The 26753-nt window shown below is 51.8% G+C and overlaps 3 protein-coding genes and 1 long non-coding RNA gene across 13 annotated transcripts in view; 2 read left to right on the top strand and 2 right to left on the bottom strand.

Annotated features, from left to right (window-relative positions):
- Positions 1-25437, top strand: ZDHHC1 (zinc finger DHHC-type containing 1). 3 transcript variants are annotated; one of them, XM_013998265.2, is made up of 14 exons: positions 1-277; positions 6022-6068; positions 7964-8206; positions 14256-14431; positions 16329-16430; positions 16843-16967; positions 17068-17226; positions 17500-17612; positions 20395-20477; positions 20710-20803; positions 20936-21014; positions 21124-22577; positions 24978-25171; positions 25284-25437. In XM_013998265.2, exons 3-12 carry the CDS (start codon positions 7964-7966, stop codon positions 21405-21407), a joined length of 1458 nt encoding a protein of 485 aa, XP_013853719.1. In that variant the 5' UTR covers positions 1-277; positions 6022-6068; the 3' UTR covers positions 21408-22577; positions 24978-25171; positions 25284-25437. The 3 variants fall into 3 exon arrangements, with proteins under 3 accessions (XP_013853719.1, XP_020949741.1, XP_020949742.1); XM_021094082.1 differs by having other exon boundaries at positions 7-277; positions 20710-21014; XM_021094083.1 differs by lacking the exons at positions 1-277; positions 6022-6068 and having other exon boundaries at positions 6778-8206.
- LOC110260944 lies at positions 11135-12495 on the bottom strand. The gene is made up of 2 exons (XR_002344574.1): positions 12374-12495; positions 11135-11257 (listed from the first exon to the last, which is right to left on the bottom strand). It is a non-coding gene; the product is annotated as an uncharacterized LOC110260944 (long non-coding RNA).
- The window catches only part of LRRC36 (leucine rich repeat containing 36), an 86546-nt gene continuing 79530 nt past the window's right edge, over positions 19738-26753 (bottom strand). For all 5 annotated transcript variants that reach the window (XM_021094075.1, XM_005664430.2, XM_005664433.2 and 2 more), the window contains one exon: positions 19738-19974. In XM_021094075.1, coding sequence (XP_020949734.1) covers positions 19784-19974 — 191 coding nt within the window. In that variant the 3' untranslated portion in view covers positions 19738-19783. The remainder of the gene's footprint in view (positions 19975-26753) is intronic.
- Positions 20395-26103, top strand: TPPP3 (tubulin polymerization promoting protein family member 3). 4 transcript variants are annotated; one of them, XM_021094086.1, is made up of 7 exons: positions 20395-20477; positions 20710-20803; positions 20936-21014; positions 21124-22577; positions 24978-25171; positions 25284-25437; positions 25550-26103. In XM_021094086.1, exons 5-7 carry the CDS (start codon positions 24984-24986, stop codon positions 25736-25738), a joined length of 531 nt encoding a protein of 176 aa, XP_020949745.1. In that variant the 5' UTR covers positions 20395-20477; positions 20710-20803; positions 20936-21014; positions 21124-22577; positions 24978-24983; the 3' UTR covers positions 25739-26103. The 4 variants fall into 4 exon arrangements, with proteins under 4 accessions (XP_020949745.1, XP_003126975.1, XP_003126976.1 ...); XM_003126928.4 differs by lacking the exons at positions 20395-20477; positions 20710-20803; positions 20936-21014 and adding an exon at positions 24781-24861 and having other exon boundaries at positions 22464-22577; positions 25550-26101; XM_003126927.4 differs by lacking the exons at positions 20395-20477; positions 20710-20803; positions 20936-21014 and having other exon boundaries at positions 22437-22567; positions 25550-26101.

Below are 26753 nucleotides of genomic sequence, written 5' to 3'. Positions count from 1 at the left end.
CAGGGGAACAGGCCCATCGCCGGACGAGGCCCAGCCCGCGGCGGCCTGGCCAGGCGGTACAGCCCGCCCGCTGGAGCCCGACCCAGAAGACTTGAGAGGCCAAACTACGCCGGATGGGGCCCTGATCCAGAGTGCACCATAGCCCAGTCCCGCGGACCTTCTCCACCTCGAGAGTCTGAAGCGCGGCCGCCCTGGGGTGGGTGTACGTCCAGGCGGGGGCTGAACCCTCTGAGTGACCTTGGCAGGACCGTTCTAGCTCGGCTGCCACCACGCGCAGGTGAGGAGCCCCTGCCCCAGTTCTCACCTGGAAGCCTGGCTGAGCTACCGGGGTGGAGCTGCCGCCGCGTGGCTGAGCTCTGTGACTGGAGCCCGCGGCCTGGGCTCCAGGTAGTGGGCAGATCGCCGGGCTTCCTTCTGGTATTCATAAGGTTCACAGATCTGCGCTGAGCATCTGCTGTGTGCCAGGCTCTTTGCCAGGCGCGGGGCCACAGAGGGCTCCAAAGAGGACTTGTCTATCTCCAGAACCCGCAGAGTTCAGAAGGGGCGGGGCCTGGGGTGCGGGGATAGGGGGCAAAGCAGGCGCCGGATACACGACTAAAGTGAGTTCAGGTCAGGTTAAATGCTCTGGTGATGAAATGGCGGGAGATGGTTCGGAAAGGTCTGTTGTATCATGTGACTTTTCAACCAAGACCTGAAGGTTGAAAAGGAGCCAGCATTGTGATCAGGGTTAAGGATGTTTCTGGAAGAGGCAAAAGCAAATGGAAAGATCTGGAGGCACAAGTACAGAGGAATAGAAAGGATGAGGGGAGCCTTGAAGGATGTGGTGGGGGTTTCAACTTTATCCTGAGAAATGAGGAGGAAACCACTGATGGGTTTTGATGAGTTTCAAGTTTTGAAAAGTCACCTCATTCTGGCTGCTGTGGGCAGTGTGGTTGTGACAGGGCACAACAGGAAGTCAGTTGAGGACCATCCTAGTTCTGCCAGTCTAGCAGTGCCTTCTAGAACTAATTTAATCTCTCTGAGCCTCAGTGGCCTCATCAGTGAAATGGGCATATTGTACTGCATGTTGCTTATGAGAGAGAAAGTGAGTGGCCAGCCACATCTGAGACCAATGATTAGAGGTCTGTGAGAAGAATTTGAAATGATTGGACCTACCTCAGAGAGTGGTGAGGGTTTAATAAGTGAGTTTCATCAAAGCACTTTTAGCAGTGACTGGAAGTGAATAAGTGCGCTCTAAATGCTAGAGATGGTTATTGTCATCACTGAAATACCGTAGGGGAGCTATGTTTGGGGCTTGGATTAAAGTGATGGTAGCAGACTTGGTAGAAGTAGCTTAACTTCCCCTTCTTGAAGGAGAGCTGGAATTAGAGATGGTTGAGGGATGGTCCCTGTTTTTGTGGAACTGGTGGTTCGCTGTGGGAGATGGATTTGTAAACAGATAATCACCATGAGATGCAATAAAAGCAACAGTGGTACTTAATTAGCCAGTTTTTTTCTTTTGTTTTTTTTACTCTGTTGTTTCACAACTTTGTTCTTAATGACTTTCTTGGTGGGTGTTCCTCAAGGCTTGCTCTTAGGATCAAGGGAGTTGATTTCCTTGTTGAAATCAACAACCTTTGCCTCTGCCCTTGGCCTTCTTTCAGCTCTATGCTGCTCCCTCATTTTTGTCCTCTTTCCTTGTCTTAACTTGAATCACAAACAGTTTGCAGTGGTTGCTTCAGGAGAAGAATGACACAGAATATGTTTGCAGACCATGTCAACTCAGGAATGACTGAGGTTTCAAGCTTTTCCTGCCCTAGCAACATGCCCTAGCGTGTTGTTGATGTGAGAAGCCCAGCCACATATGAGACCAGTGACTGGAGAGGTCTATGACAATAGCCTGAAGTTCCAGTTTATTTTCTGGGAGTTGTGATATGCATTTCTTACTCAAACTATAGCCACTTCCCAGAATTTTTAAGGCCAGAGTCTTCTTTGGCACCTGTGTAGAATTCTAATAAACAAAGTACTTGCCCCTTAAAAGTTCTTTTATAAATGATGTTTTGTACTGTAAAACCATGTGCACCATGCAGAATTTTCTTTCCAGCCCCCCTTTAGGTGGTTAATTGGGCATCTGTTAAATCTTAGTGAAAATGGGTTTAAAAGCCATTCTGAGGAAGAAATGGAAAACTTGTTTAGAAATATCCATTGAAAGTCATTTGCAGGCAACCATAAATCCTCTAGCAAAAAGAAAAGGTGGTGGGGAGCAAAATCTTCCTGTGGCATGCCCTTTCACTTTGGGTTCTGAAGTTATAGGGAGCTCAGCTGGCCTTCAGCAGAGAACTGGAACAAGGTTCCGGTCAGCTACTCCTCTGTTTTGCCACCTGGTTGTCAGATTCCAGCTTTGACAAAACCCCCAGCAGCTCATAGGGACAGTTTCATCTGAACAATTCAGAATTGCTTTAGAGAGTGAGAAAGTGCTGGACTGAAAATGAGTGCTTTTTTGTTGCATGGTTGTTGGTCAGGATTTCCTTGTTTGTCTAGCACGGTACCAGGCCCTAGATCACAGGAGCGCATTTGATCTACATGGTATCGCACTGGGGCCAAGAAGGTAAGAGATGACATCCCTCAACCTTTTTTTGGCTGCCCTTCAGCATATGGGGTTTCTGGGCCAGGGATCAGATCTGAGCCGTAGTTGTGACCTAAGCTGCAGCTGTGCCAATGCTGGATCCTTAACCCACCATGCTGGATGAGGGATCATCCCAGTGCTCCCAAGACACTGCCAATCTCATTTCACCACAACGGGAATTCCCCTCAATTATTTATTTGACGTATTTTTTTTTTCCTAGATGTAGTACATGCACATGGCTTAAAAAAAAAAAAAAATCCAAACAGCACCAAGGAATATATGGTAAAAGCAAATCTCTCTTGCCCTCAGCCATTAGATCTCCTTCTCAAAGGCAGCCCCCGTGTTTGCTTTCTTGCATTTCTTTTCAGAGAGAATTTGTGCATATAGTTACATAGATGTCTATCCATCCTCCTTATTTTTCAGTCACTTGTAGCACACTCTGCAACCATCCCATATCTTTTCTGCTTCTTTCTTCCTTCTTTGTATCAAAAGCCATTTCATTCCTCCTTGTTTCTGCTGGTGTATACACGCTCCACTGTGTGGATGTGCCATATATTTGTTTATATTGGTTTTTTGTCCTTTATTATTACAAACAAGACTGTAGTGAATCTTCATGTACTTTGTAAACATATGTAAAAGATAAATAACTAGAAATGGAATGCCTGGGACCAAGGGTACATGTGTTCTCAAGTTTGGTAGACAATGCCAAATTGCCTTCCAACTAACTTTTTTGAAAAATAAATAAAGGCAAGATCCAAAGAGGTGGCTTTGTGAAATTTGCCTGCTGGGTTCCTCAATCTGTGAGCCTCGATGCAGGAACCAGAACCAGGCTCTGTCTCCAGGCCTAGCCCTCTTCCCTGGCTCCAACCAGTTTCTCCCCAGTGGTAGCTCAGATTCCGAGGCCCTCCAAGCCCCCACATCAGCCCTGTCACGTCTCTGCTGATCCCATCACTCTGTCCTCCCAGTTCTGTGGCCTCCTCCAGCAAACCCTCTTTAGTAATTAAGTAGATTCTTTCCTGAAATCCTCAGCCATTTTGCAGGAATGCGGGGATGCCTACAAGCCTCTCTAGGGCCAGTACTTTTTACTTCGGTCTGGTTCTTTTGATAGTGCCATTCGTGAATCTCGGAACAACATTCTAAATATTTTTTTTGGTGGGAGAGAAGGTGGGCAAAAGGGAATGGATCACTGAGGTAACTATTCTGCATTTCATAATGAGAACTTGAAATGGTATGAATTTTCTTATTTAAATTAGGCGTATGAATTAAGGTAGGCTAACCTTATTTTGAAATGCTATTTTACTCTTTTAGAAAATGAATGCTAACATAGATTATTGTCATCCTAGCAATGGCCTTCACCTTGTTGGGATAGGGAGGGACCTGTACAGAAGCCTGCCTCAGAAGCCAGGTAGGCCCTTAGCTTATCAGGGGAACAGTTACCTTTGGCCAAAACACTCCATGGGGCCTCTTTTATTATTTTTTGCTTTTTAGGTCTGCACCTGCGGCATATGGAAGTTTCCAGGCTAGCGTCCAATCAGAGCTACAGCTGCCAGCCTATACCACAGCCACAGCAACGCAGGATCTGAGCCTTGCCTGGACCCATACCACGGCCCATGGCAACACCAGATCCTCAACTTACTGAGCAAGGGCAGGGACTGAACCCACAACCTCATGGTTCCTAGTCGGATTCATTTTCTCTGCGCCACGATGGGAACCCCTCCCTGGGGCCTCTTTGCTCTTGTCGTCCCTCTATCTCTGCCAGCTTAATTCTGTGGTTTGTTCTGTGGCAGCAGATGGTACCTGAAGAATCTTTTATAAAGGTCCTCAAGGTCCTCTAAGCCCACCAAAGAGTCAGTGGGGACATTGGCTCCTCCTAAGTAACTCCTCCCAAAGCACAGGGCTGCTGCCCTCATGAGGCCAGCCTGCTGTGGTGTCATGCTGCCTTTCCCCCATCCCCTTTCCCTTCTTGCTCATGCCCTCCCTGCCCACTGTGACCAGAAAGCTTTCTAAAACAACCATCACCTTTATGTCAACTCCACTGCTTTAAACTTTCTATGGCTCCCTGTGGCTCTTGTAACAGTGCTTAAGCTTACTCACCTGGCCTCCTAGGATCACCTTGTTAATGAACTGAAGTCAGGTCTGCTTGCCCAATGTGCAGAAAAGCCAATCTACTGACACTGAGCTGTGGTGAAGGAAAGTAGAGCATTTATTACAGGGTGCCAAGCAAGGGAGTGGGAGACAAGCCTTAGGTCCACTCTAACTTGAGTTAGGATTATTGTTTTTTTCTTTCTTTCTTTTTTTTTTAAGGGAAGAACAAAGAGGCTTGAATTAATCATCATCTTGTGACATTTTTGTGACATTTCTTAATCATAGTTTCAGGAGTCAGAATGCCTCTAGTTTATGATTCTCTGACCAGATGGTCCATGACCTGGAGATCTGTTAGCTCATTTTGCCCTGGAGAAGCAACCTGAGTCTGTACCTTAATGATGACATCAATAGTAGCAATTTTAGTACATGAATGATGTTATCGACAACAGCAGTTTAGTACATTAACGATGTTATCAACAACAGCACTTTTAGTCATATGACTCTGGTTGTTTAGTGTTCAGTTAGCACAGCATTGAGGTCGAGGGAACTAGAAAGGAAATAAAGTTTTGGATAGACAGATTAATTATAATCTCAGTAAAGGAATTCAGTTTTAGGGGGACTTGGTTTCAACCTGGGATCTGACCCTGAAGCTTCCCAGGGCTCACCTCTCTCTCTCTCTCTCTCTCTCTGGATCTTGCTCTCTGACTCCAAACTCATCTACTCTTTGTTCTGCCAACTGAATGGTTGACCCTTGCAAGACTGCCAAAATACCCATTCTTCAATCTGGAGAGATGAGGACACCCCAGAGGGCTATTTTAACTTTAATCATAATGTCTTCCATTTAAGGAGCATTTATATATCAAGGCTTTATCTACAGTGTTGCTGATTTGTACACAGCCCTAGGTAGGCATCCCTACCTCTCTTTTCCAGATGAAGAAACTCGGGCCACTCAGCTAATAAGTCCAGAACCAGGACTTGAATCTAGACCCTTCAAAGCTGGGCTCTTTTTTACCTTTTATTCCTTTTTACTAAAGACAAACCAAATGACCAAAGGATTCCAGTTGAATCTCTGGAGAAAAGTAGGGTCATTCCATTTAATTTTGAGATGAGGCTACTCAGATACTCCAGGTTTGGTTTCAGGAGGCTCTGGGCCTTGGGTGGGATGAAGGGCAGAGTGGCTGAGTTGAATGTCTGGCCGGGGAGCTGGGGGCAGGGGATATAGGTGCCTGGTGGCTGTGCAGATTGAAGGTAGGGCAGAAAAGGCCAGATGATCTTTTTGAGTAAGTCAAGTTTCCATACCACTACTGTGCCTACCTTTCCTTTTATTTCAGATGTTTTCAAGTCAGCAAACATTTACTGAGCACCTACTGTGTACAAGGTATGTTCTGGGTACTTGGCGAGGGGTGGGGGGAGGTGAATAAATCCACAGTACCTTTGCTACTCTTAGCTACTCTTAGGGGGAGCTGGCTTAACAGGAGGTCAGACATGGAGATGGCAAAGTGACTTGCCCAATAAAGACAGTGCGAGGGGGCCCCCTGACTCACTTGGGGCATCAGGGAAAGCTTCCTGGATGAGGTGATACTCGCAGTGGGCTCTGAAATTCAAGTCACATTTTGTTGGGTTGAGAACTGAGGAAGACATTTCAGGCAGATGTGATGAGGGGCAGAGGGGTGTGCCATACCCTTTGGCTTTATCAGACTTCCTGACCCACAGGCATGGGCTCCTGAAAGAATAGTCCAGCTGTCAGGGTTTTGTTTCCAGCTCCTGACCTTCTCTCCAAGAGCTCTGAGGTGGCCTGTCTATCCAAGTGGGAACTGCCTGCCCAGACTCTGGTCTCACCTCGGGCCCAGAAGATGGGCTCATAATGACAGGCCCATCTTGCCTGCCCTGCATCTATCTTTGTTTTTTGTTTTTTGGTCTCTTTTTTGCTATTTCTTGGGCCACTCCCGCGGCATATGGAGGTTCCCAGGCTAGGGGTCGAATCGGAGCTGTAGCCACTGGCCTACGCCAGAACCACAGCAAGGTGGGATCCGAGCCGTGTCTGCAACCTACACCACAGCTCATGGCAACGCTGGATCCTTAACCCACTGAGCAAGGGCAGGGACCGAACCCGCAACCTCATGGTTCCTAGTCAGATTCGTTAACCACTGCGCCACGACGGGAACTCCCCTGCATCTGTCTTTGACTAACCTTGTCAGTTCTTGGACTAAAAGGGATGGTGGGATTGGGGTGGAGGAGTGCTGCCATCTGGTGGTTTGGCTCTGACCAAAACCTGTCTTTCCCTGAGCTCCTTCAAGTGAGTCAAAGGCATCAGCTCACCTTTCTGTTCTCACTGCACCAGGCTCAGAAAAACATGGTCATTTCTGTTGCTGGAAGGAACCAATGAGAAATTCTCCCCTCTCTCTTGTGTGCTGGCCTCTTTCCAGCCAAGAATCCCAGGCAGCTCATCTGAGACACAGAGATGGTTCAGGATCCCCTAGTCCTTAAAGGGATTATGTGCTTGCAGAGAGACAGAAGATAGACCCCTCTTCTGAGTACTCCCACTCCCTGTTTCCCTTAGCAAAGGGAAGGGGGGCCCTCTCTGACACTTGCATTTGGGCCTCAGGACAGAGGTGACTAATCCTACCAGAATCAGCGTGTGTTCTCATCACTCTGTTCCCAGCCCGATATTGTTACCAGATGAGAACATGTCTTATTGGGTTTAACTTTGATGGCTGTGGAGACAGAGCATTTTGTTATTTATTTATTTATTTAGTCTTTTTAGGGCCACACCAGAGGCATATGGAGGTTCCCAGGCTAGGGGTCCAATTGGAGCTGAAGCCACCGGCCTATGCCACAGCCACAGCAACACAAGATCCGAGCCACATCTGCAACCTATACCACAGCTCACTACAACACTGGATCCTTAACCCACTGAGTGAGGCCATGGATCGAACCTTCATCCTCATGGATACTAGTCAGATTCGTTTCTGCTGGGCCACAACGGGAACTCCAGACAGAGCATTTAGAGTAACAGGCAGTCACCCCCTGTCCTGAATAAACCCTGGACCCTTCTAAGCTCTGGGGCTTAGAGAGCAGCACTCTCCTGCCGCCTTCCCCCACTGCCAGGGTCCTCATGCCAGGGCCCTGGATTCTCCTGCAGAGTAGCTGGGAGATAGCTCCACATCCCAGCCTGTTCCCCCTCTGCTGAGACCTGGCTGCCGACATGGGGTTCTGGGCTCCAGCTCCAGCCTCCTCAGGCTAATGCTCTCTCTACTCTTTCTCCCTCTGGAGATGAACATCTGCAACAAGCCCTCTAACAAGACAGCCCCTGAGAAGAGTGTGTGGACAGCGCCTGCACAGGCCAGCGGACCCTCCCCGGAGCTGCAGGGCCAACGGTCCCGCCGGAATGGGTGGAGCTGGCCCCCTCACCCACTCCAGATTGTGGCCTGGCTGCTGTACCTCTTCTTTGCTGTGATTGGCTTTGGGGTCCTTGTTCCCCTTCTGCCTCACCACTGGGTGCCTGCTGGCTATGCTGTATCCTTGGGAAAATGTGGGATTGGTACATGGAAGTGTGGGGGCAATGGATGGAGGGACATAGGAGAGACTCGAAGCTGGGCTCCAGAGCCTCAGAGAATGGAGATGGGCCTAGTCTCTGCCCAGGGGGAACAAGCTGCCTGCTGTGTGGCTTCTCCCTATTCTGGCCCCTCTGCCTGACTGGGTGAAGGAAAAAACCTAATGAACCTTGGAGCATTTAAAGCCCCACACAGGAGTTCCTTGGTGGCCTAGTGGTTAAGGACTTGGCATTGTCACTACTGTAGCTTGGGTTTAATCCCTGGCCTGGAAACTTTTGTGGCAAAAAAAAAAAAAAAAAAAAAACAAAGAAAGAAAGAAAGCCCCACACAGATGGGAACTGCATCAACTGAGGTACCAGAAGAGTAGTTTCAGAAGAGAATCTTAAAGCTGTCTTTAAGCTAATTGTGTCCAGAGCTTGATAAGGGATAAAAGAGAGTAATTGTTCCATTTATGAAATAATTTTTCACTTTTTGGAAAGACCCCTGGTAGAATTATTTTATATAGTAAGTTTCCCTAGTACGTTTAAGATGTGGCTTTATTTACAGAGATTATTATGCTGTGCCCAGGACTTTTTAGGAGCTCCTTGATTTTATAAATCAGATCCTTTTAGGGTAGGGTTGAATTAACAAGAGGAGGGATAACAATACCCTGGAGGATCCCAGGAACAGTGGCAAACATGACTTGCCTGAGCTTAGTGATGTGACCACCCCAGCCCTGGCCACAATCCCCAGGAGCAGAGGATGTGGCCGTAAGGCTGGGAGATTGAGGTGCAGTATGTGGTCATGTACCCTAGAGCAGCGAGTGCCCATGAGAGTGTGCCCTGGCATATGTGGTTCATAGTGATGATTCCTGGGCCTCTGGTGGGAGGTGGCCTATGGTGAGCTAAAGGAGTTAGCAGGGAAGAATGTGAAAGTCTCAGGCATAGAGTCAGTACCTGAGCTTGGTCCCAACTTAGCCCTTTCAGGGCTGCACAAGGCTGAGCAGCTTCTGCCGGCTCTCCATGTCTCAGCCTCCTCCTCTACCTGACAGGAAGAGTCTTGCCTACTTTCCAGGCAGGGGACAAGGAGCACACAAGGATGTGTGTGTGTGAGCACCTGAATGTATGAGCCATGAATGTGAGCATGCTCTTTTGGGAAACCATAGAGCCCTGGGCTGATATGTGACAAAGGCAGGTGGTGGAGAAAGAGTCTAGAGAAGGTTGTTGGTCTCAGATGCCAGCAGTGTTGCTGAGAAGCTTCCTGGTTCACTAGGGCCCAGGGCATAATCATCAACTCTGTATGAAAACTACTAGATTTTCTCTGAGGTGACCAACCGGGCTTAGTTAGTGCTATTAAGTAGAATGCTTCATGGAACATTTCTCCTGTGATCTAGAATAGGTACCCTACTTGCTCGGGACTACTTGGATTTCTATCATCAGGGTACCTGGGATTAAACTACAAGGTTTGGAGTGAGTAGAATTAGAACAAATAACAATAAACACGACTAACATTTGTTGAGCACTTACCTGTGCCAGGCACTGTGCCAACCTCTGTACATGGATGATCTCATTCAGTCCTCATGATTTCTAAGGAAGGTGTTCTCCCCTAAAAGAAAATTGGGGGAGTTCCCATCATGCTCAACGGTTAACGAATCTGACTAGCATCCATGAGGATGCTGGTTCAATCCCTGGCCTCACTCAGTGGGTTAGGATCTGGTGTTGCTGTGAGCTGTGGTATAGGTTGCAGACACAGCTTGGATCCAGTGTTGCTGTGGTGTAAACTGGCGGTTACAGCTCCAATTGGACCCCCTAGCCTGGGGACCTCCATATGCCTCGGGTGTGGCCCTAAAAAGACAAAATAAATAAATAAATAAAGCTGGAAAAAATTAAACAACAATAAAAAAGAAATTGGGGCTCAGAGAGGTTAAATGACTTCCTGAGGTCACATAGCTGGTGCCCAGTGAGGCCAGAAGTCTTCTCAGGCAGCCTGACTCTAAGGCAGTGGAATGGCTTGAGGGTTTTGTCCTCTCCATATTCATTGCTTTGGGCAATACTGGAGGCTCATAGAACCACCTGGTCTGGTACTCCCATTTCCAGGCTAGAATGGGTCTCTGTTCTCCACCTTCTTTCTATAGGCTCCTTTGGGGTCTCCTGAGGAATGAGGCAGGGTAATGGTGTGTGCCAAGAACCTACCTTGTGCCTAGAACTGACCTGGACCCTAGAGTTGCAAAGATGAGAAAACAGGGCCCCAGCTCTGGGTGCTCAGCTTCTACTAGAGGGAAGCCATGTAGATTGGAAATCCTCACATGGGAAGTATAGGGTAGGGGCTCATACAGCAGACCAGGTGCAGGAGGATCGCCATTCAGACCAACACCACCACCGGCCCAGATGCACACCTGTTGCTCTTAGCTCCCCTCCTTCCCTCCTCCTGGCCTCTCTAGGTACTCTTAGTTCCACCTCTTTCCTTTATCACCTATATCCAGTCAGTTATCAAATCCTGTTGATTTTACCTTTAAAAAGCTATCATAGGATGTTCCCATGCGGTACAGCTGGTTAAGGATCCAGCATTGCCACAGCTGTGGTACTGGCCACAGCTGTGGTTCGGGTTCGATCCCTGGCTCAGGAACTTCCACATACCGTGGGCGCAGCCAAATAAAGAGTTATTATATTTGCTCTTTTTTTTCTCCCCACTGCCTCTCTTACCTAGATGACCATTTTATTTCCAAACACATGCTCTCGCATTGGCCAGTCCATCTATATCCCTGCTGTCAGAATGCCTTTTCAAAAAACAAATATAATAAAGTTACTCCCCAGCTTAACACCCTCTAATGGCTTCTTCCTGCCTTAAGTTTCAAGATGCTCAAGGCTTTCCCTATTCTGGACTCTGCCCATCTCCCAAGCATCTTCTTACATTATTTCCTCTTTTGTTCTCTGTTGTGACAACACTGTTCTCTGCCTAGAAGCTCCTGGCTTCTGTTTCCTCCTTAATGCCCAGCTAAGTGAGAAATCAAGAATTAGTAGTCCAGGGAGTTCCTCTCATGGCTCAGTGGTAACGAATCCGACTAGAAACCATGAGGTTGCAGGTTTGATCCCTGGCCTCGCTCAGTGGGTTGAGGATCCAGCGTTGCCTTGCCGTGAGCTGTGGTGTAGATTGCAGACGCGGCTTGGATCCCGAGTTGCTGTGGCTATGGCGTAGGCCAGCAGCTGTAGCTCCGATTAGACCCCTAGCCTGGGAACTTCCATATGCCATGGGAGTGGCCCCCCAAAAGGCAAAAAGACCAAAAAAAAAAAAAAAAAAAGAAAAAAAAAGAAAAGAATAAACAAACCCAACAAAGAATTAGTAGTCCAGGAGTTCCTGTCATGGCTCAGTGGTTAATGAACTTGACTAGCATCCATAAGGATGCAGGTTCAATCCCTGGCCTTGCTCAGTGGGTTAAGGATCTGGCATTGCCATGAGCTGAGGTGTAGGTTGCAGACACGGCTCAGATCCTGAGTTGCTGTGGCTGTGGCTACAGTGCCGATTCAACCCCTAGCCTGGGAACCTCCTCCATATGCCATGGGTGCAGCCCTAAAAAAAAAAAAAAAAAAAAAAAGTCCATGGGCCAGTTTGGCCTACAGATTTTTTAATTTTTAATTTTAATTTTTTTATTTTTATTTTTTGTCTTTTTGCCTTTGTGCCACAGCCACAGCAACTCCAGATCTGAGCCACATCTGTGACCTACACCACAGCTCACGGCAACACCAGATCCTTAACCCACTGAGTGAGGCCAGGGATCAAACCCGCAGCCTCATGGTTCCTAGTCGGATTCGTTAACCACTGAGCCACGATGGGAACTCTGGCCTACAGATTTTTTTAAATTGAGGGATAATGAACACACAAATGGGTTTATTTTAAGTGGTCCTTTGGTAGGTACATTTAAAAAATTATTTCCTTGTCAACATTTTTTGCTTGTCTTTTTTTTCTTTCCTAGGGCCACTTCCCTCGGCATATGGAGATTCTCAGGCTAGGGGTCGAATTGGAGCTGTAGCCGCCGGCCTATGCCAGAGCCACAGCAATGCCAGATCCGAGCTGCGTCTGCGACCTACACCACAGCTCACGGCAACGCTGGATCCTTAATCCACTGAGGGAGTCCAGGGATCGAACCTGCAACCTCATGGTTCCTAGTCGGATTCATGAACCACTGCACCATGATGGGAACTCCTCCTTGTCAACATTTTAAAGATGAGATGCCACATACATTCAGACACAAATCCACACAAATCCAGATTTCTGGTTCCTTTTGAAAAGCCAGAACTTGGTGACATGGGCCCACTTTCTTTCATGGCAGCAATGAGCTGACCTGGAACCACATATTAGCCACCTCTCTAGTTGGGACTCTCCTTGCTCCCAGTACCCACCCAGGCCCCCTTTTGTCTTTAAATTATCTGCCAGGTTTCTGTTATCTGTTATTCTCCAAGTCTCAGCTAAGCCAATACTTCTTCAGGGAAGCTTTCTGGATCCCTTCAGACTAGATGAGGTCACCCAGTCACAAACTCACATAGTCCCATGAACTTTCTACATTGCAGTCAACCACTATTTGATTAACATCCGTGTTTCCCACCAGACTGTAGGCTCTTCCGAGTTAGGGACCAACTTGCTCTTGCCATAACCGTCAGTGCCTGGCATAGAGAAAGACCTCAGTAAACAGTTGAATGAATGGACCAGGGTGGTGGGGGTGGGAAAAGTGTTGAAGCAGGCAGGAAACTAAATGTTTGCCCATATTTAGTGTGTCTGAAGAGAGGCTGTGAATGGTGAGGAGTAGTGGTTGGTGATACTAAAAAGAGAGGTTTGAGAGGAGCCAGAGCAAAAAGGGCCTTGACATTGAGCTAAAGAATAAACTTTAGTTGAGAGCCATTGAGAGCCACTGCCAGAGTTAAGCAGTCAAGGGTTTAGATTTAAGCTTTTCAGAGCTCTGAAAAGGACCAAGTACAGAGTAGACTGAAGAGGACCTAGATAGGAGAAGCAGAGTTGGGAAACTATGGAATAACCCAGGCAAGAGGTGAGAGTTTGACCCACAGCCAAGGCCAAGGAGCTGGAGAGATTGTGGTGGGCCATGAGATCATATCTTTCAGTTCTGGTACAGCATGTTAGAGTGGAGCCTGGCCTGCATACATGTAGAGAAATTTGGCTGCTGGGAAGAGGAAGAAAAGAGAAAAGGAGGTTGGATAGCTATGGACGGAGGATAAATGATAGAAGCATGTTGTCTGCTTGGCTAGCGAGAGGATGGAGTGTGGATGGCTGCCTGGTGGAATCAATTAGTGAGTTTTTACATATTCAGTTTGCAGCAAGTTGTCAGCATAATTGTCTCCAGCATATGGTCCAGTTGCTGAGCAGATCCTAGAATATTTGTATTTCACCTCCACAAATTAGCTGTGCTGCCCTTGGCCGGCCCCTGAACACGTTAGGCCATCCCAGACATTCAGCCCCAGTGCTCCAATTACCTGGACTCTAGGTTGAGGAGGCAATGGGTATATGAGGCGCTATCTGCTGATGATTCTGCAGCTGACCTGGCTGCTGAGAGAGGATGGCTGCTTCTTTCTCAGAGCTGACCTCCTGTGAAAGCAAGATAAACAAGCTTAGAACTCATGTTTTGGATCCTTTAATTTTAGAAGATGATCTCTTTCAGTCTCATTTCACCATTTAGAATCTAAAACCTGATCAGATTCTGAGGTAGGATCATCTAGGGCCTGTGCCAGGCCTGGAACAGTGAGGCCAGGGCCCTATAATTGGGCTCCTTGGCAGCAGCAGGCAGTGCTGGCTTGTGTGCTCCATTACCAGATGGCCCCTCTGCTCTTCTTTCTGGGGCACAGGTATGCTAAAGAGGTCTGACCAGCATGCTCTTGGGGGACTGGAGGTAGGAAGTGGTTGGAGGTAGGTACAGAGTCTCTGCACCGGGGAGTCACATGGAGGTAGAGAGCAGTTCTCTGGCCACAGGAAGCAGGGGTGGGGTCTCAGTAAGCAGTGTGGAGTGAGTCTTTAACCTGCTGGGCCAGTGCATGGGCGCCATCTTTGCTGGCCACCTCGTGGTGCACCTGACTGCTGTTTCCATCGATCCAGCAGATGCCAACGTGCGGGACAAGAGCTATGCAGGGCCCCTGCCCATCTTCAACCGCAGCCAACACGCACACGTCATTGAAGACCTGCATTGCAACTTGTGTGACGTGGATGTGTGAGTGCACTTGGATTGGGTGTGTGTAGCCAGTGAGTGTGCTCCAGAAACTTCCAGCAGGAGCTCAAGGCAGACAGGGGCATGTCCAGGCTTTATAGTCATCCTAAAGCCTCAAGCCCTCATGTTTCACACAGTCAAGAATCTTGATGGAGTGACAGATTGGGTGAAGGAGAAGGTGAAGAGAACGTGACTGAAAACAGATGAGGAATAGCATCTCCAGCAGTTAAAGCAGGAAACACTTGGCACTGCCACAAGCATTTCTAATGACTAACTCTGCCAGTAACTGCCCCCGTTCTCTCACAAGCATTCCCAGGTAGGGGCAGGGAAGGGAACTAAACTTGAGTACTTACATGTGGTAAGTGCTTATGAACAACCACCCTGCAGTGTGGGAAATGTCTTTCTCACTTCACAGAGGAGGAAGAGCCCAATGTTGAGGAAGGCTGAGCAGGAGTTCTCGTTGTGGCTCAGGTTAAGGAGTGGATATTTGTCTCTATGAGGATACAGGTTCGATCCCTGGCCTTGCTTAGTAGCTTAAGAATCCAGCATTGCCACAAGCTGCAGCTTAGGTCATAGATGTGGCTTGGATCCAGCATTGCCATGGCAATGGCTTAAACCTAAGCTGCAGTTCAGATTTGACCTCTAGTCTAGGAGCTTCCATATGCCACAAGTGTGGCTGTAAAAAAAAAAGGGGGGTTGCTGAGTGGTCTGAGGTTGGTCATATGGCTATTGGGCAGCAGAGCCAGATTCATAGCCTAACCTGCCTTGCCCAGAGCTGATGCTGTTATCCTTGCTTATGCATTAAGGAATCTGAGGCCCAGAGAGGCCAAGTGACTTGCTCCAGGTCACACTGAGGAGTCAGAATGTACAGAACCCATACCATTGGCTGGTCTAGACTGTCTCCCTAGGCTCCTCGCTAGAGCATCCCCATCTCCTAACCTCAGGTAAGGGATCAGGGATGGGAGTATGTATGGTTCAAGGCCAGCTCCACACTCTAATCTTAAGACCCAGGCAGCCAGTCGAAGGCGTTCTGCCTCTAGGACAAAGAAAGAGCCAATGGCCTTAAGTCGCTGAGGACTTTGGCATTAGACCATCATTTCCTTCACTAGACACTAGTCAGGGCCTTGTTCCTAGGTGGATGCCCTGGCAGTTGCTGCCCGTTCCAGGGCTCCATTCTGATCTGGGGAGGTGGGTGGAAACTTATTCTTTCACTCTCCTCTGGGCTATTCTGGCCCCTCCCGGGGCAAGGAGACTAGCTTGCATTCCTAATGTGGCCTCACCTTATCTGACCCTCTGCAGTGAACTGCCTAGGGCTCACCAGGATGTCAGCTCGCTCCTCTTCCTTGGGATTAATCCAGACAGACTGGAGTTTTCTGGAAGAATGACAGTAAAATTCCCATAGTCTGGCAGAGAAACAGGGACTCAAAAAAATGGGGAAGTCGGGAAGAGCAATGCAGGCCCTGGGCCCTACAGCCTTGCTGTCTTCTGCTCCCTCGCCCCACACCTGCATTGTCTCTTGGCTGGGCACAGAGGTCCTTGATTGGAAAGAAAACCCCATTTTGTTTCACACCACCATCACCCGGGCGCACCGTCCCAGAGTGGGACAGTATAATGCCGTCCTCCTCCTCTTCCCACAGCTGGGTACACCTCCCCTCCCCCTCCCCAGCCCCTCCTTCCTGCTTCTCCGTGGCTTCGGAAACGCTGCGGCCTCCAGGTGCCCCGCGCCCCGCAGTGCCGCCCACCAGAGGGCGCGCGCGCTCCCTGTAGACTTGCTCCGCTAACCATATAGGCGCCTGGTGGGTAACCCGCTCCAAACATCGACCTCGCACCCTCGCAGCCAGGCCGGGCAGCAAAGGGAGGGATGAACTGGCAACTGCTCTGTGCCTCCTCCCCACCGCAGGAGTGCTCGTTCCAAGCACTGCAGCGCCTGCAACAAGTGCGTGTGCGGCTTCGACCACCACTGCAAGTGGCTCAACAACTGCGTGGGCGAGAGGAACTACTGGTGAGAGAGCTAGGCCCGGGCCACGGGGGTGCCTGAGGTTGTGTCTGTGTATGAGTTAGGGGCCTTGAACCTGCATATGGGTTGGGGAGAGGATGGTGGTACTTGGACGGACCCCTACCCAGGTGTGTGTTAGTGGGTGCTGGTCTGAGGGTGATGATCCCAGTCGATGGCTGCCCCCTGGATGGCTGAGAATAGCCTTGGGATCTTTCTCCTGCTGGCCCAGGGAAAGGTGGGGAGGCTATTGGGGTGGCCACCCATCTTCACCTTTGCCCTAAGCCTTTGGTTTTGTGAGGAGTTAGGGCTGTGAGGTCAGAGGCCCAGCACCCCGTCCCAGTCACTGGCCTTCCCGAGTTCTGGGCCCTTACCCAGATGGAGCACCTGGGTGCTGACAGCTGCCCATGGTTGGGCCCAGGCTCTTTCTACACAGTGTGGCATCTGCCTTACTGGGTGTCCTGCTCCTCGTGCTGGTGGCCACTTATGTCTTTGTGGAGTTCTTTGTCAACCCCATGCGGCTGCGTACCAACCGCCACTTCGAAGGTCAGTCTGGGCTCCAGGCCCACTCCCACCCCCCAACCCTGGGTCTTTTCTGGTCACTGGCCACAGCCTTGGTTGAGCACAGTCTACCCGTACCTTGCAGTCCTGAAGAATCACACAGATGTGTGGTTCATGTTCCTGCCTGCTGCCCCTGTGAAGACCCAGGCTCCTGCCATCCTGGCTCTGGCTGCCCTACTCATCCTTCTGGGCCTGCTCTCCACAGCTTTGCTCGGCCACCTGCTCTGTTTCCACATTTATCTCAGTGAGTGCCCCCAGCCCTTGCCCCACATATACACTCACACTTGCCTCGCAGGGGATGGGGTTTCCTATGCTGCAGGAGGGTACCCAGTTTCGGTTGTGGAGCTCTGAAACTATGCCCCTCTCCAGTGCTGGCTCTTTAATGGTGACCTGGATTCACTCCAAGGCTTAGTGTATATGGGTCAATAGTTTCAGCCTGTGACTGGGTAGCCCCTCACCTTCTGAACTCCACAAAGTCCCTTTTCCATTGCACTGAACCCTCTCTTCACCTCCTCAGTGTGGCACAAGCTCACCACCTATGAGTACATTGTGCAGCATCGTCCGCCACAGGAGGCAAAGGGGTCCCACAGGGAGCTCGAATCATGTCCCCCCAAGATGCGGCCCATTCAGGTATAGAAATGGCCCACAGGGCTGAGGGAGTGGGAGATGGGGCCTGGGTGTGGGAGGAGTGGTGGACTGTGCAGCAAGTAACCAATGACAAGTCAGGGCAAAGGGAAGCAGATCTGGAATAGCAGCTGGGGGGGAGGGGCGGGAGCCAGAGGCAGCAGGGACAAGGGCAAGCCTATACTAAGCATGTGCCTGCTTGCTCAAGCTAGAGGGAGCCTTGTGTTTCCCAGACCCCACGTATGCACCTGTCCAGGCTCCCGGCATGTGCTGGAGGGCACAGACCATGAGAGCCTGGAAGTGGGCAGTTTGGGGCTGCAGGAAAGAGAGGGATGGACCAGTGACTGGGTCTCCAGGAAGGAGCCATCTGTTCTCTACCTGTGACCCTGAGCCCTTATACTCATTACCCTGTTTAAATCTTGAAACAGCCCATGAGGCAGGTAATGCTACCATATGTTGAAGATGAAAATATTGAGACCAAGAAAGGTAGAACAAGCTGGGTCTGGGAAGAGTTAGGGTCTCTTCAGGAATCCTTCAGCCCAGGCTCGGGCCTGGCCTGCCCAGCTGCTGACCAGCCTATCCCCATTCCCACGCCTTGTGGCTTCCTGAGGTCAGCATCTGGGGGTGGGGGTAGTCCAGTCCTTGTAGACCCCAGGGACTAAGAAGGCAGGGGGCCCAGCAGGCCTTGTTAGGAAGGCTGAGGGCTGGATCTCAAGTCCTCATGGTAACTGGACACAAACATAGGCTGGTGGGCGGATTGGGGGAAGGCTTAGGACCCCGCCTCTCCTGTTCTCATTGCCAAGAGTGGGCCAGGCTGCAAAGCCTGGGTAGGCCTGGGGGAGTTCAGGCTGTTAGTGGAGACCTCCTGCCACACCGTTGCATATCTGCCCTAGTGCTGGGCACTGAACTCATGTAAGCAGTGGCATCATCCTTGTCCCCACTTCACAGAGGAGACTGAGGCTCGGAGAGGCACGCAGGAGACTTTCTCAAGATTCACAGCTAGTGCCCATTGAGGGAGGGCTGGCCCAGGATTGCCTGGGTTTAAAGGCTTAGGGCCCCTATCCTGCAGTCATTGCCTGCCTAGGCTTTGGAGCCAGATGTGCCAGCAGCAAGGGTATTTAATATCATCTGCAAATGACCTGAGGGAGACTTCCCTAGGGGAGAAGGGATGTGTTTGTTCCATTGTACAGAGGAGAGCTGAAGCTGAGAGGTACCCTGTACCTTCAGGACTGTGCAGGTTTTGAAGGTCTTTAAGGGAGAATTGTAGGGACAGCTGTGATGAGGGGAGGAGGATTTAAATAGGGACACCCCCAAACTTCACCAGCTGGCTAGGGCCTGGCTCTTGTCCCATTCTGGCCCCTCAGGCTTCTGAGACCATCCTCTACTGCTGCTCTGCCCTCTGCTGTACCCTTCTAGAAGCCAGGGGCACTAGGGTAGGCTTTGGCCCTCTCTCCTAGGCCTTGGAAGGGTGCTGAGTACACCTTAGTAAAGAGGAAATGTGTAGGGGAAGGATTACCTTGACATCTCAGTCTTTGTGAAGGCCTTTGACTCTTCCTCCCTAAAGGGCCAGCCTGAGCAGACATTGGCCATGGGACTTGCCTGTGGGTTCATACTCTGCGTCTGTGTAGCCAGCCTATGACCAGCTGGGCTCTGTTCCCCAGATTTGCCAAGGCCACCCCACAGTCAGCCTCCCCACCCCCACCCTGAGCAGGAATGCGGGAGGGGCCCCATTTTGGAGCCGTTGCCCCCAAACATAGGCTTGTTTTAGAGACGGTGTTGCTGTTACAGTGTCATTTCTGCATTAGTCAGGACGCCTGAGTCTCCATGGAAACGACTGCCAAGCAGGCGACAGCTGTCCTCCAGTTCCCTCCCCTCAGCCTAATGGGGGCGGGGCCTTGTCATCCTGGCTCCACCCGACACCCTCTGCTAGGCTCCCTTCTCTGGCTGTTTTTCCTGGCTTTTGTTTCCTCACCTGCAATCCTCTAGGGCACAGCGGGGGCTGGGTGCTGGGATGCAAACCTAGGGCATCTTGCTACCTCCTGGCCTCAGACTCCTTGACTTTCTGGGGTTGGGTCTACCACTCCTATGGTCACTGTGAAGATCAGCAACTAAAGAAGACAGAACTTGCCTGTAAGCATGGTGCCAGGTGGGGCTGTGGCACTGTTTTTTTCCACCACCTAGTTGCCTTCCCTTTCTGAGTATGAGTTGGGGAGACCGCTCGTTCCCCCCACCCCCACCCCACTCCACACCAGCAGCTGAGATTGTGGCTTTTGCTCTGAGGACTCAGCTCCAAGGGAGCCATGGATCTCTGCTCGCAGCTTGCAGCTTCGGGTGTACACCTGGGTGTGTAAACTGCCAAATCTCCCAACTAGGGAAAAAACAAAAACAAAAACGATTCAGAGATTGGGCCCTGGGAGGAGTCAGGAGCTGAGGAGGGCCTCTTTGAGTTCCTCTTCCCTCCAACCCCACTTGGCCAGAACAGCCCAGACTGGGTGCTTTGGACCCATGAAGCTGGAGGCTTCCTGGAGGAGGTGGAGTTCAGCCAAATGAAGTGAGGCGAATGGTGGGGATGGGGTAAGGTACCAAGTAGGTGTTTTAAACCTCACTCTGCCTTGGGGTTTTTCCAGCATAGCTGGGAAGCCTGAAGGACAGCCCTAGACCTCTGTTCCCAGACCTCCTACAGAGTCCAGTGAGGGGGTGTTGTGTCCAAGATGAAGTGGGCGCAGGACCTAGAAGGCCCTGGACCCACACCTGGCCTCCAAGCCTCCCTCACCCCCACCTTCCCCAGGATACAGAGTTCTACATGCGGACCTTCGGTCATGTGCGCCCAGAGCCCCCTGGCCAGGCCAGGCTTGCCGCAGTGAATGCCAAGTGAGTGCGACCTGGGCGTGTGCCACCTCACATCTCCCTTTGGTATGTCAGGGCCACCCAAGGTGGGAGAAAGGGGTTAGGCCAAGGCCAAGACACAGGTCTTGGTCCAGCCCAACATGGACAGATCAGTGCTGCTTTCCAGCTAGGAAGGGAGGCTTATTTTAGAACCTCCATCAGGGTGGGATTTGAAGGAACAACATCCTTCAGCACTTATCTTCTCCTTCCCCATCAGCCCCTCCGGGTTTCTTGCCACCCACGGCCAAGTGGAGCCTCCACCACCCTCCTCCCCAGAGACCCTCGCTTTGCCCCCCCGGATCCAATCCCAGGTAGGGGGAACTGTGTTGGGCCCCTGTTCCGGTGGAAGGGGACGGGAAAGAAGCCTTTACCCCCATCCACTCCTCCACTTTTGGAGATGTGAAGTCTGGGGAAGGAGTACTCAGGCTCCCCCATCTCTGCAGAAAAAGAGGAAGCGGCGCATGTATAAGGTGCCTACCTCTGGGACCTCGGACCGGGAGCCTCCGTTGCCCAGGTTACCGGGTGAGCACCCCTGCCTGACCAAATCCTGCTGGGGAGCCCCGAGGGAAAGAAAAGTAGGGCCCTAAGCGAGTCGCAGCTTCTGGTCTCATGTTCTCTTCTAACCCTGCAGGGCCCCGGACCCCAGGCCGTCACTCCAGCTCGTCGTCGGATTCCGCGGACGCCAGCCCTGTACACACCTCTGGGCCTGCGGCTGCCTACCACTCGGCGTCAGCCGAGTCCATGGACGAGATTCCGGTGGCTCAGACGCGCCTAGGCAGCGCCGCTCTGGCCGCCGGAGTGGTCAGGGACCGAGGGTCTGGACTGGCGCTGCAGGCGCTTGCGTCAGCCGCTTTCGTGAGCCGGAGCAGCGGCAAGCCCGGGGCTCGGGGCAGCCCGGAGGCTTGTCTGGTGTAGCTGGGCAGAGAATTAGGATGGCAGAGGAGCGGCGGCACCGACTCTCTATGCAACAACCCCACCCCGCCGCAACGAGTGCACTTTAGGGATCCCTAGGGCCGGCAGGATCGGCCTCCTCCCCCACGACTCAGTAATACCCGTCCCACCAGCGATGATGCTCCAATAAACTTTTTTTATGCTTTTGCTGCCTTAGTGCATACTCCCTTAATGACAAGGGCCACGGGCCCTCCTGGAGCTGGACCACTGACAACCTAGGGGCAGTGAGTGACCTCCCAGATTGTCATTTGGAGATACACAAAGACCTGAAATGCTCAAGTATGGGGCTCCTGATTGGGAAAAGTCCTGGAAGGATGCCTGGCGGTTATTTTTCGTGAAGGTTTGCACTTGAGAGAAGGGGAAAAGCTGTCTTTGGGCTCTGGAGGCAGCAGCGAGAGCAGAGACTTTTAGGCTAATAACAGGATGGGGTGGGGAATAAATGAAGGCTGCGGATCGAGAGGTCCAGGAGCTTTTCCCTGGAAGCAGAATCAATGTCGGTGTACCAGGATTTTGAGGCCGGCACTCATGATTCGTTCATTGTCTCCTCCTGCCCCCAGTGATCTGGAGTTGTGGCGTGGGATGTCACACGTTCATTGGAAAGCTGTGGTCTTGAGTCAGCTCTAGACTCCACTATCACTAAGTCAAAGGACCTTTCCTGCTCTGCACCGACACCAACCCCCTCCCTCCACCCCCGAAAAAAAAAAGTCTTCTATTGCAGCTCTGGGAAGCATGATATTCCCTGGAGGTGGGGACCAGCTTTGAACTTTGGGCAGAGTCCAGAACTACAGAAATCTCGTCCCCCGGCTGGGTTGCGAAGGCCACTGAGCTGCATCCAGAGCAGCGGGATGAGACTATCGCAGCAGCTCCGCCCCCGCAGAGCGGAGAGGGCGGGGTCGGGTGGGTGGAGCCAGCCTGACCTTGGTCACACTCCTGCCAGACAGCCCCGGGGGTGGGACTCACCGTCTCCATGGAGACCGAGAAACAAGGGATAATACGGCGGAACCGCCCGGGCTGCAGTCCCGCCCCAGAGCCGGCAGGGAGCAGAGCTGCGGAGCCGCCCAGTCCCTCTGTCCATTGTTGTGTCCTTCTGTCCATCGAACGCCCGCTGCAGGAGCAGCCACGAGGTAGAAGCCGGTAGGAGACCCCAGCGCCGACAGCCCTAATCAATATCCTGCACGATAAGAAGGGGGTGGCATGGGAGCGGCCTGGAAGGGGTTCCAACTCCGGATGGTACCGAGCTGAGGACACCAGCTGAGCGGCCCTGCTCTGGGCCCAAGCGTTCCACCCCACCCACAGGATGATTGATGAGTCCAGCTGTCCCGGCGGGAGCTAGCATGGCCTGCAGACCCCTGGGACTAGGGTCTGGTACTTGGTGTCACCTGATCAGCCAGAAATTACCAAGAATCCATCTTCCTACAGACAGGAGTGGGCATGAGTTTAGGGTCCTGCTAGAACCCTGCGACCAGCATCTTGTGGTACTCAAGCTTTGTCAGACTTTACCCTTGGTGAACTAAGTGCTGGTCCCCGGGTCTCTGGTGGCACACTGCAGTATAGGGAGAGGGAAGGGGAGTGCTGTTTGGAAGGGATTGTCAGCCCACAGAGTCTCTGCAATGTAGGAGCTGTTGGTGCTCTCAGTCCCAGAAACTGCAACTTAGGGATGGGTGAGTATGATCACTGGGGGAAGGTTTTCAGTGTTAAGACCGCTGGTCGTGGAAGTGGGGGAGGTGGGTGGGCATCTAGGCAGAGGTGGAAGATAGTTGCTGAGGACACAACTGAGGGTGTGGTCAGGAGGCCGCAGTGGAGGAGGTCTGTGTGTTCAGGGGGTATCTACATGGGGGTTCTGGCACAGTACCTGGAATCTGGAAATGCAAGTCTGTGAGTGAGTGGATAAGAGAATTGGCAGGAGCTGCAGGTATGTGGAGAAGGGGTGAATTTTAGGCTCTGGTTGGGGGGGGCTCTCAGTAAGTGCTGTGGGTGTTTGGACAGGGGCACTAAGTCCCAGGGCTTTTCGCTATAGATGGAGGCAGCTGTGGTGCAGGGCTGAGGGTGTGGTCAGGGAGTCTTAGTACCAGGCTGTGTTATATGGAGGACTTTCAGTGCAGAGCTGAGGGTGTGGTTAGGGGGACCGCGGTGGGGGCTGTGGGAAAGTGAGGGGAAGACTCTTTAGTGCAGGGCTGAGGGTATTATTGGGGGCCTTGGTACAGGGTCATTAGTATATGTGTCAGGGGTGGATGCTGAGGGAATGGTCCAGGCCCTTAGTCCCAGGGCTGTGGGTGTGGTCAGGGGACTGCAGTGGGGGGCAGGGGTGGCAGTGGGTGGAGCACTTCAGTACATGGCTGGTGTGGTCAGGGAGGTCTGAGTACAAGGTTAAGGGTGTGGTCAGAGGGAATAAGGCCGAGGATATGGAGGGCCAGGGCTGAGTGCATACAGCTGTGGGAGTGTGGGCCTGTGTGGTGGTGCTCTGGGTGTGGCCAGGAGGCCTCCAAGGAAAGCTGAAGGTGTACACTGGGGAAGTGTGCTTCAGTGCAGAGTGCCTCTGTGGGGGCTACAGAACCCAGGCTACAGTCTCATTTGCCAGCAGGCCTCTGGGGATTCATAATTTTACAACTCTTACCTGGGCCAGCCCCCCAGATCTCCTGCTCCTCCTAAACTCTACAAACTCTGAGGTTACAGCCCAAGTGGGTGGCAAGGGGCCAGGAAGCTACAGTTGTGCTCCAGGCGCTGGGAGTGTTGGTGTGCCCCACCCGTGAGCCCCTGTTCTCCAGCCCAGCCCAGCAGCACTGGGAGCTTCTCCCTGAGCTGCCCTGACACCATTCTGCCCTTAGCAACATTCTCCAAGCAGCACCACCCTCCCTTAGCAACTGTCTCCAGGCTTCACAAACTGTGGCCAGGCCAGCCCCAAGTTCCCCCTCCCCTCATGTTTTTGTTTAACAGCAAATAGTAACAAGGTCCTAGCTTGGCCAGCTGCACCCCTGCCTAGGGCATGCACTCCTGCTCATGCTCTGGCTCCCTTCTCAGCCTGGGGTGGGTCTTATTGGGTCCTCATGACCCTGATATAGTCACTGTCATCATTAAATACCTGCCCAACCAGCAGCCTGGCCTTGCCCTGACCCAGCTTGGCATGGAACTCCCAGGGAAGAGGCCTTCTCTGCCACCTTCACTTCCACCAAGGCAGGCCTTGTGCCAGGGCCAGACAAAGCCACGGTCCCAGCTGCTGCCCTCACAGTCTTTCTGGACAGTGCCACTCTGTTCCCAGCCTGGTATGAGCATCATGATTTCATCTTTGAACTCCACTCTGGGCCAGGCTGGCATTAAATGACAGGACCTTTTCTCTTAGGGCTCCTCCTCATAGCTCTGGGAGCTATTCAGACACTGTGCTGGCCCTTCTCCCCAGGAAACTCCTTCTCCAGCTCTGAGGGTATGTGGCAGAAGTACCTACAGCTTCATCCTTGTAAGCTTTGAGGTGGAGGCAGTAATGGTCTGTGTCTTGGATGGGGGGCTTGGCTGAGAGGTGACCATGGTGGGTCCCTACAGGGTGGCATGGCAGCAAGCACAGATGTGGCTGGGCTGGAGGAAAGCTTCCGCAAGTTTGCCATCCATGGTGACCCCAAGGCCAGTGGGCAAGAGATGAATGGCAAGAACTGGGCCAAGCTGTGCAAGGACTGCAAGGTGGCTGACGGAAAAGCTGTGACAGGGACCGATGTCGACATTGTCTTCTCCAAAGTCAAGTAAGCCTCAGGCTGTCCCTGCTTCTGATGTTCCCAGAAGGGGAACTGGGGGGCTGGAACCAGGGAGGATGTGGAGAAGGGGGAAAACTCATGGTGCCCACATACATGACAGGGGGAAGTCTGCTCGGGTCATCAACTATGAGGAGTTCAAGAAAGCCCTAGAAGAGCTGGCACCCAAGCGATTCAAGGGGAAGAGCAAGGAGGAGGCCTTCGATGCCATCTGTCAGCTGGTGGCAGGCAAGGAACCAGCCAATGTGGGCGTCACTGTAAGTGCCCTGCTGGTCTCGGGTGGCCACTGAAGGGGATGTGGGGAATCTTGGCTGGGGTTGGAAGAGCTGGGCTCCCTAACCAGGTGTTCTTGGAACTCTGTCCAAACAGAAAGCAAAAACAGGGGGTGCTGTGGAACGGCTGACCGACACCAGCAAGTACACAGGATCCCACAAGGAACGCTTTGATGAGAGCGGAAAGGGCAAGGGCATTGCTGGGCGGCAAGACATCCTGGATGACAGTGGCTATGTGAGTGCTTACAAGAATGCAGGCACCTATGATGCCAAGGTGAAGAAGTGAGGCCTGGGAAGGCCCCCCCGCTGCACCCCAGTGTGACTGCTCCTGCCAGAGGTTAGGCCTGGTCTTAAGGGGCATGTGGAGCAGAAAGCCCGGTCCCCTCCTTGCTGGACCTGCCAACTAGCGCTTCCTGCTCAGCCCCACGGGGCCAGCCGATGAGGCCTCTGATCCAGACTGCTCTGTGTTCCCTTCCCCTCCTCTCCTCAACTTCTGTCTGTCTGGGGAGAGTCTGTGTCTATAGCCTCCCCACCCCAACCTAGCCCCGGGCATGGCTAACCCCTGCCTGCTTGCCTCATATTTAAGCTGCTGCTCTGGCCAAGTGCCTAATTCCTACCCAGACCTCAATAAAGACACCTTTTATACCAATATGGTCTGGTCAACTGTCCGCATAAAGGTAATGTCATTCATACCCTGCTGACCCCTCAGTGTCATCACCCCTCCCCTCCTCACCCCCCCCAGTGTGTCACATTGTGCTGATTCTTCCACTGGCAGCCCTGCCTAGAAAAAGACACATACCAGGCCCCTTCCATTAGCACAGAGCCAGACTGCCTAAGGATGCTCCATAGGGAAATCAAAAGCCTTTTACCTCAGCCCTGGCCCAGAGTCCTGACATCACAGCTTGCCTTCCTGCAATTAGGACCTCAGTCATGGCCTCTCTGCTTTCACAGCAGGGAAAAGGATGAGTCAACAAACTAAGCCCAGCTAAGGATTGATGGGGCCCAGTGCCAAGCCTCAGCTCTGAGCTTGCTGACAGGGCCCTCAGTCCAGGGGGCTACCAAAGAGAGTCATTTTGGTCTGTAGCTCAGAATATCATAAAATGTCAGACCAGAAGAACCTTAGACAGTAGATAATCCATTTCACAACTTTATAACTGAGGACACTCAGACCCAGAGAATGAAGGGGCTTCTTCAGAATAGAAGTCAGAACCACACCTCTTGCCTCCCTGGCCAGGCTCCTTCTAACACAACAAACCCTAACACTGATTTCCAAAACAAACTGAGGCTAGATGGCCAGCCAT

Source organism: Sus scrofa, chromosome 6, assembly GCF_000003025.6.
Source record: "Sus scrofa isolate TJ Tabasco breed Duroc chromosome 6, Sscrofa11.1, whole genome shotgun sequence".
NCBI classification, from domain to species: domain Eukaryota; kingdom Metazoa; phylum Chordata; class Mammalia; order Artiodactyla; family Suidae; genus Sus; species Sus scrofa.
The sequence above is the reverse complement of the archived record's forward strand: the minus strand, read 5'-3'. Positions and strand labels throughout refer to the sequence as shown.

Bases quoted from the DNA above. Each gene is read 5' to 3' on its own strand.
- ZDHHC1 (XM_021094082.1), top strand. From the start codon at position 7,964: ATGAACATCTGCAACAAGCCCTCTAACAAGACAGCCCCTGAGAAGAGT. The intron at 16,968-17,067 runs GTCAGTCTGGGC...CGTACCTTGCAG, and splicing joins TACCAACCGCCACTTCGAAG to TCCTGAAGAATCACACAGAT. The intron at 17,613-20,394 runs GTATAGAAATGG...CACCTTCCCCAG, and splicing joins CCAAGATGCGGCCCATTCAG to GATACAGAGTTCTACATGCG.
- TPPP3 (XM_021094086.1), top strand. From the start codon at position 24,984: ATGGCAGCAAGCACAGATGTGGCTGGGCTGGAGGAAAGCTTCCGCAAG. The intron at 25,172-25,283 runs GTAAGCCTCAGG...CATACATGACAG, and splicing joins ATTGTCTTCTCCAAAGTCAA to GGGGAAGTCTGCTCGGGTCA. The intron at 25,438-25,549 runs GTAAGTGCCCTG...CTGTCCAAACAG, and splicing joins CAGCCAATGTGGGCGTCACT to AAAGCAAAAACAGGGGGTGC.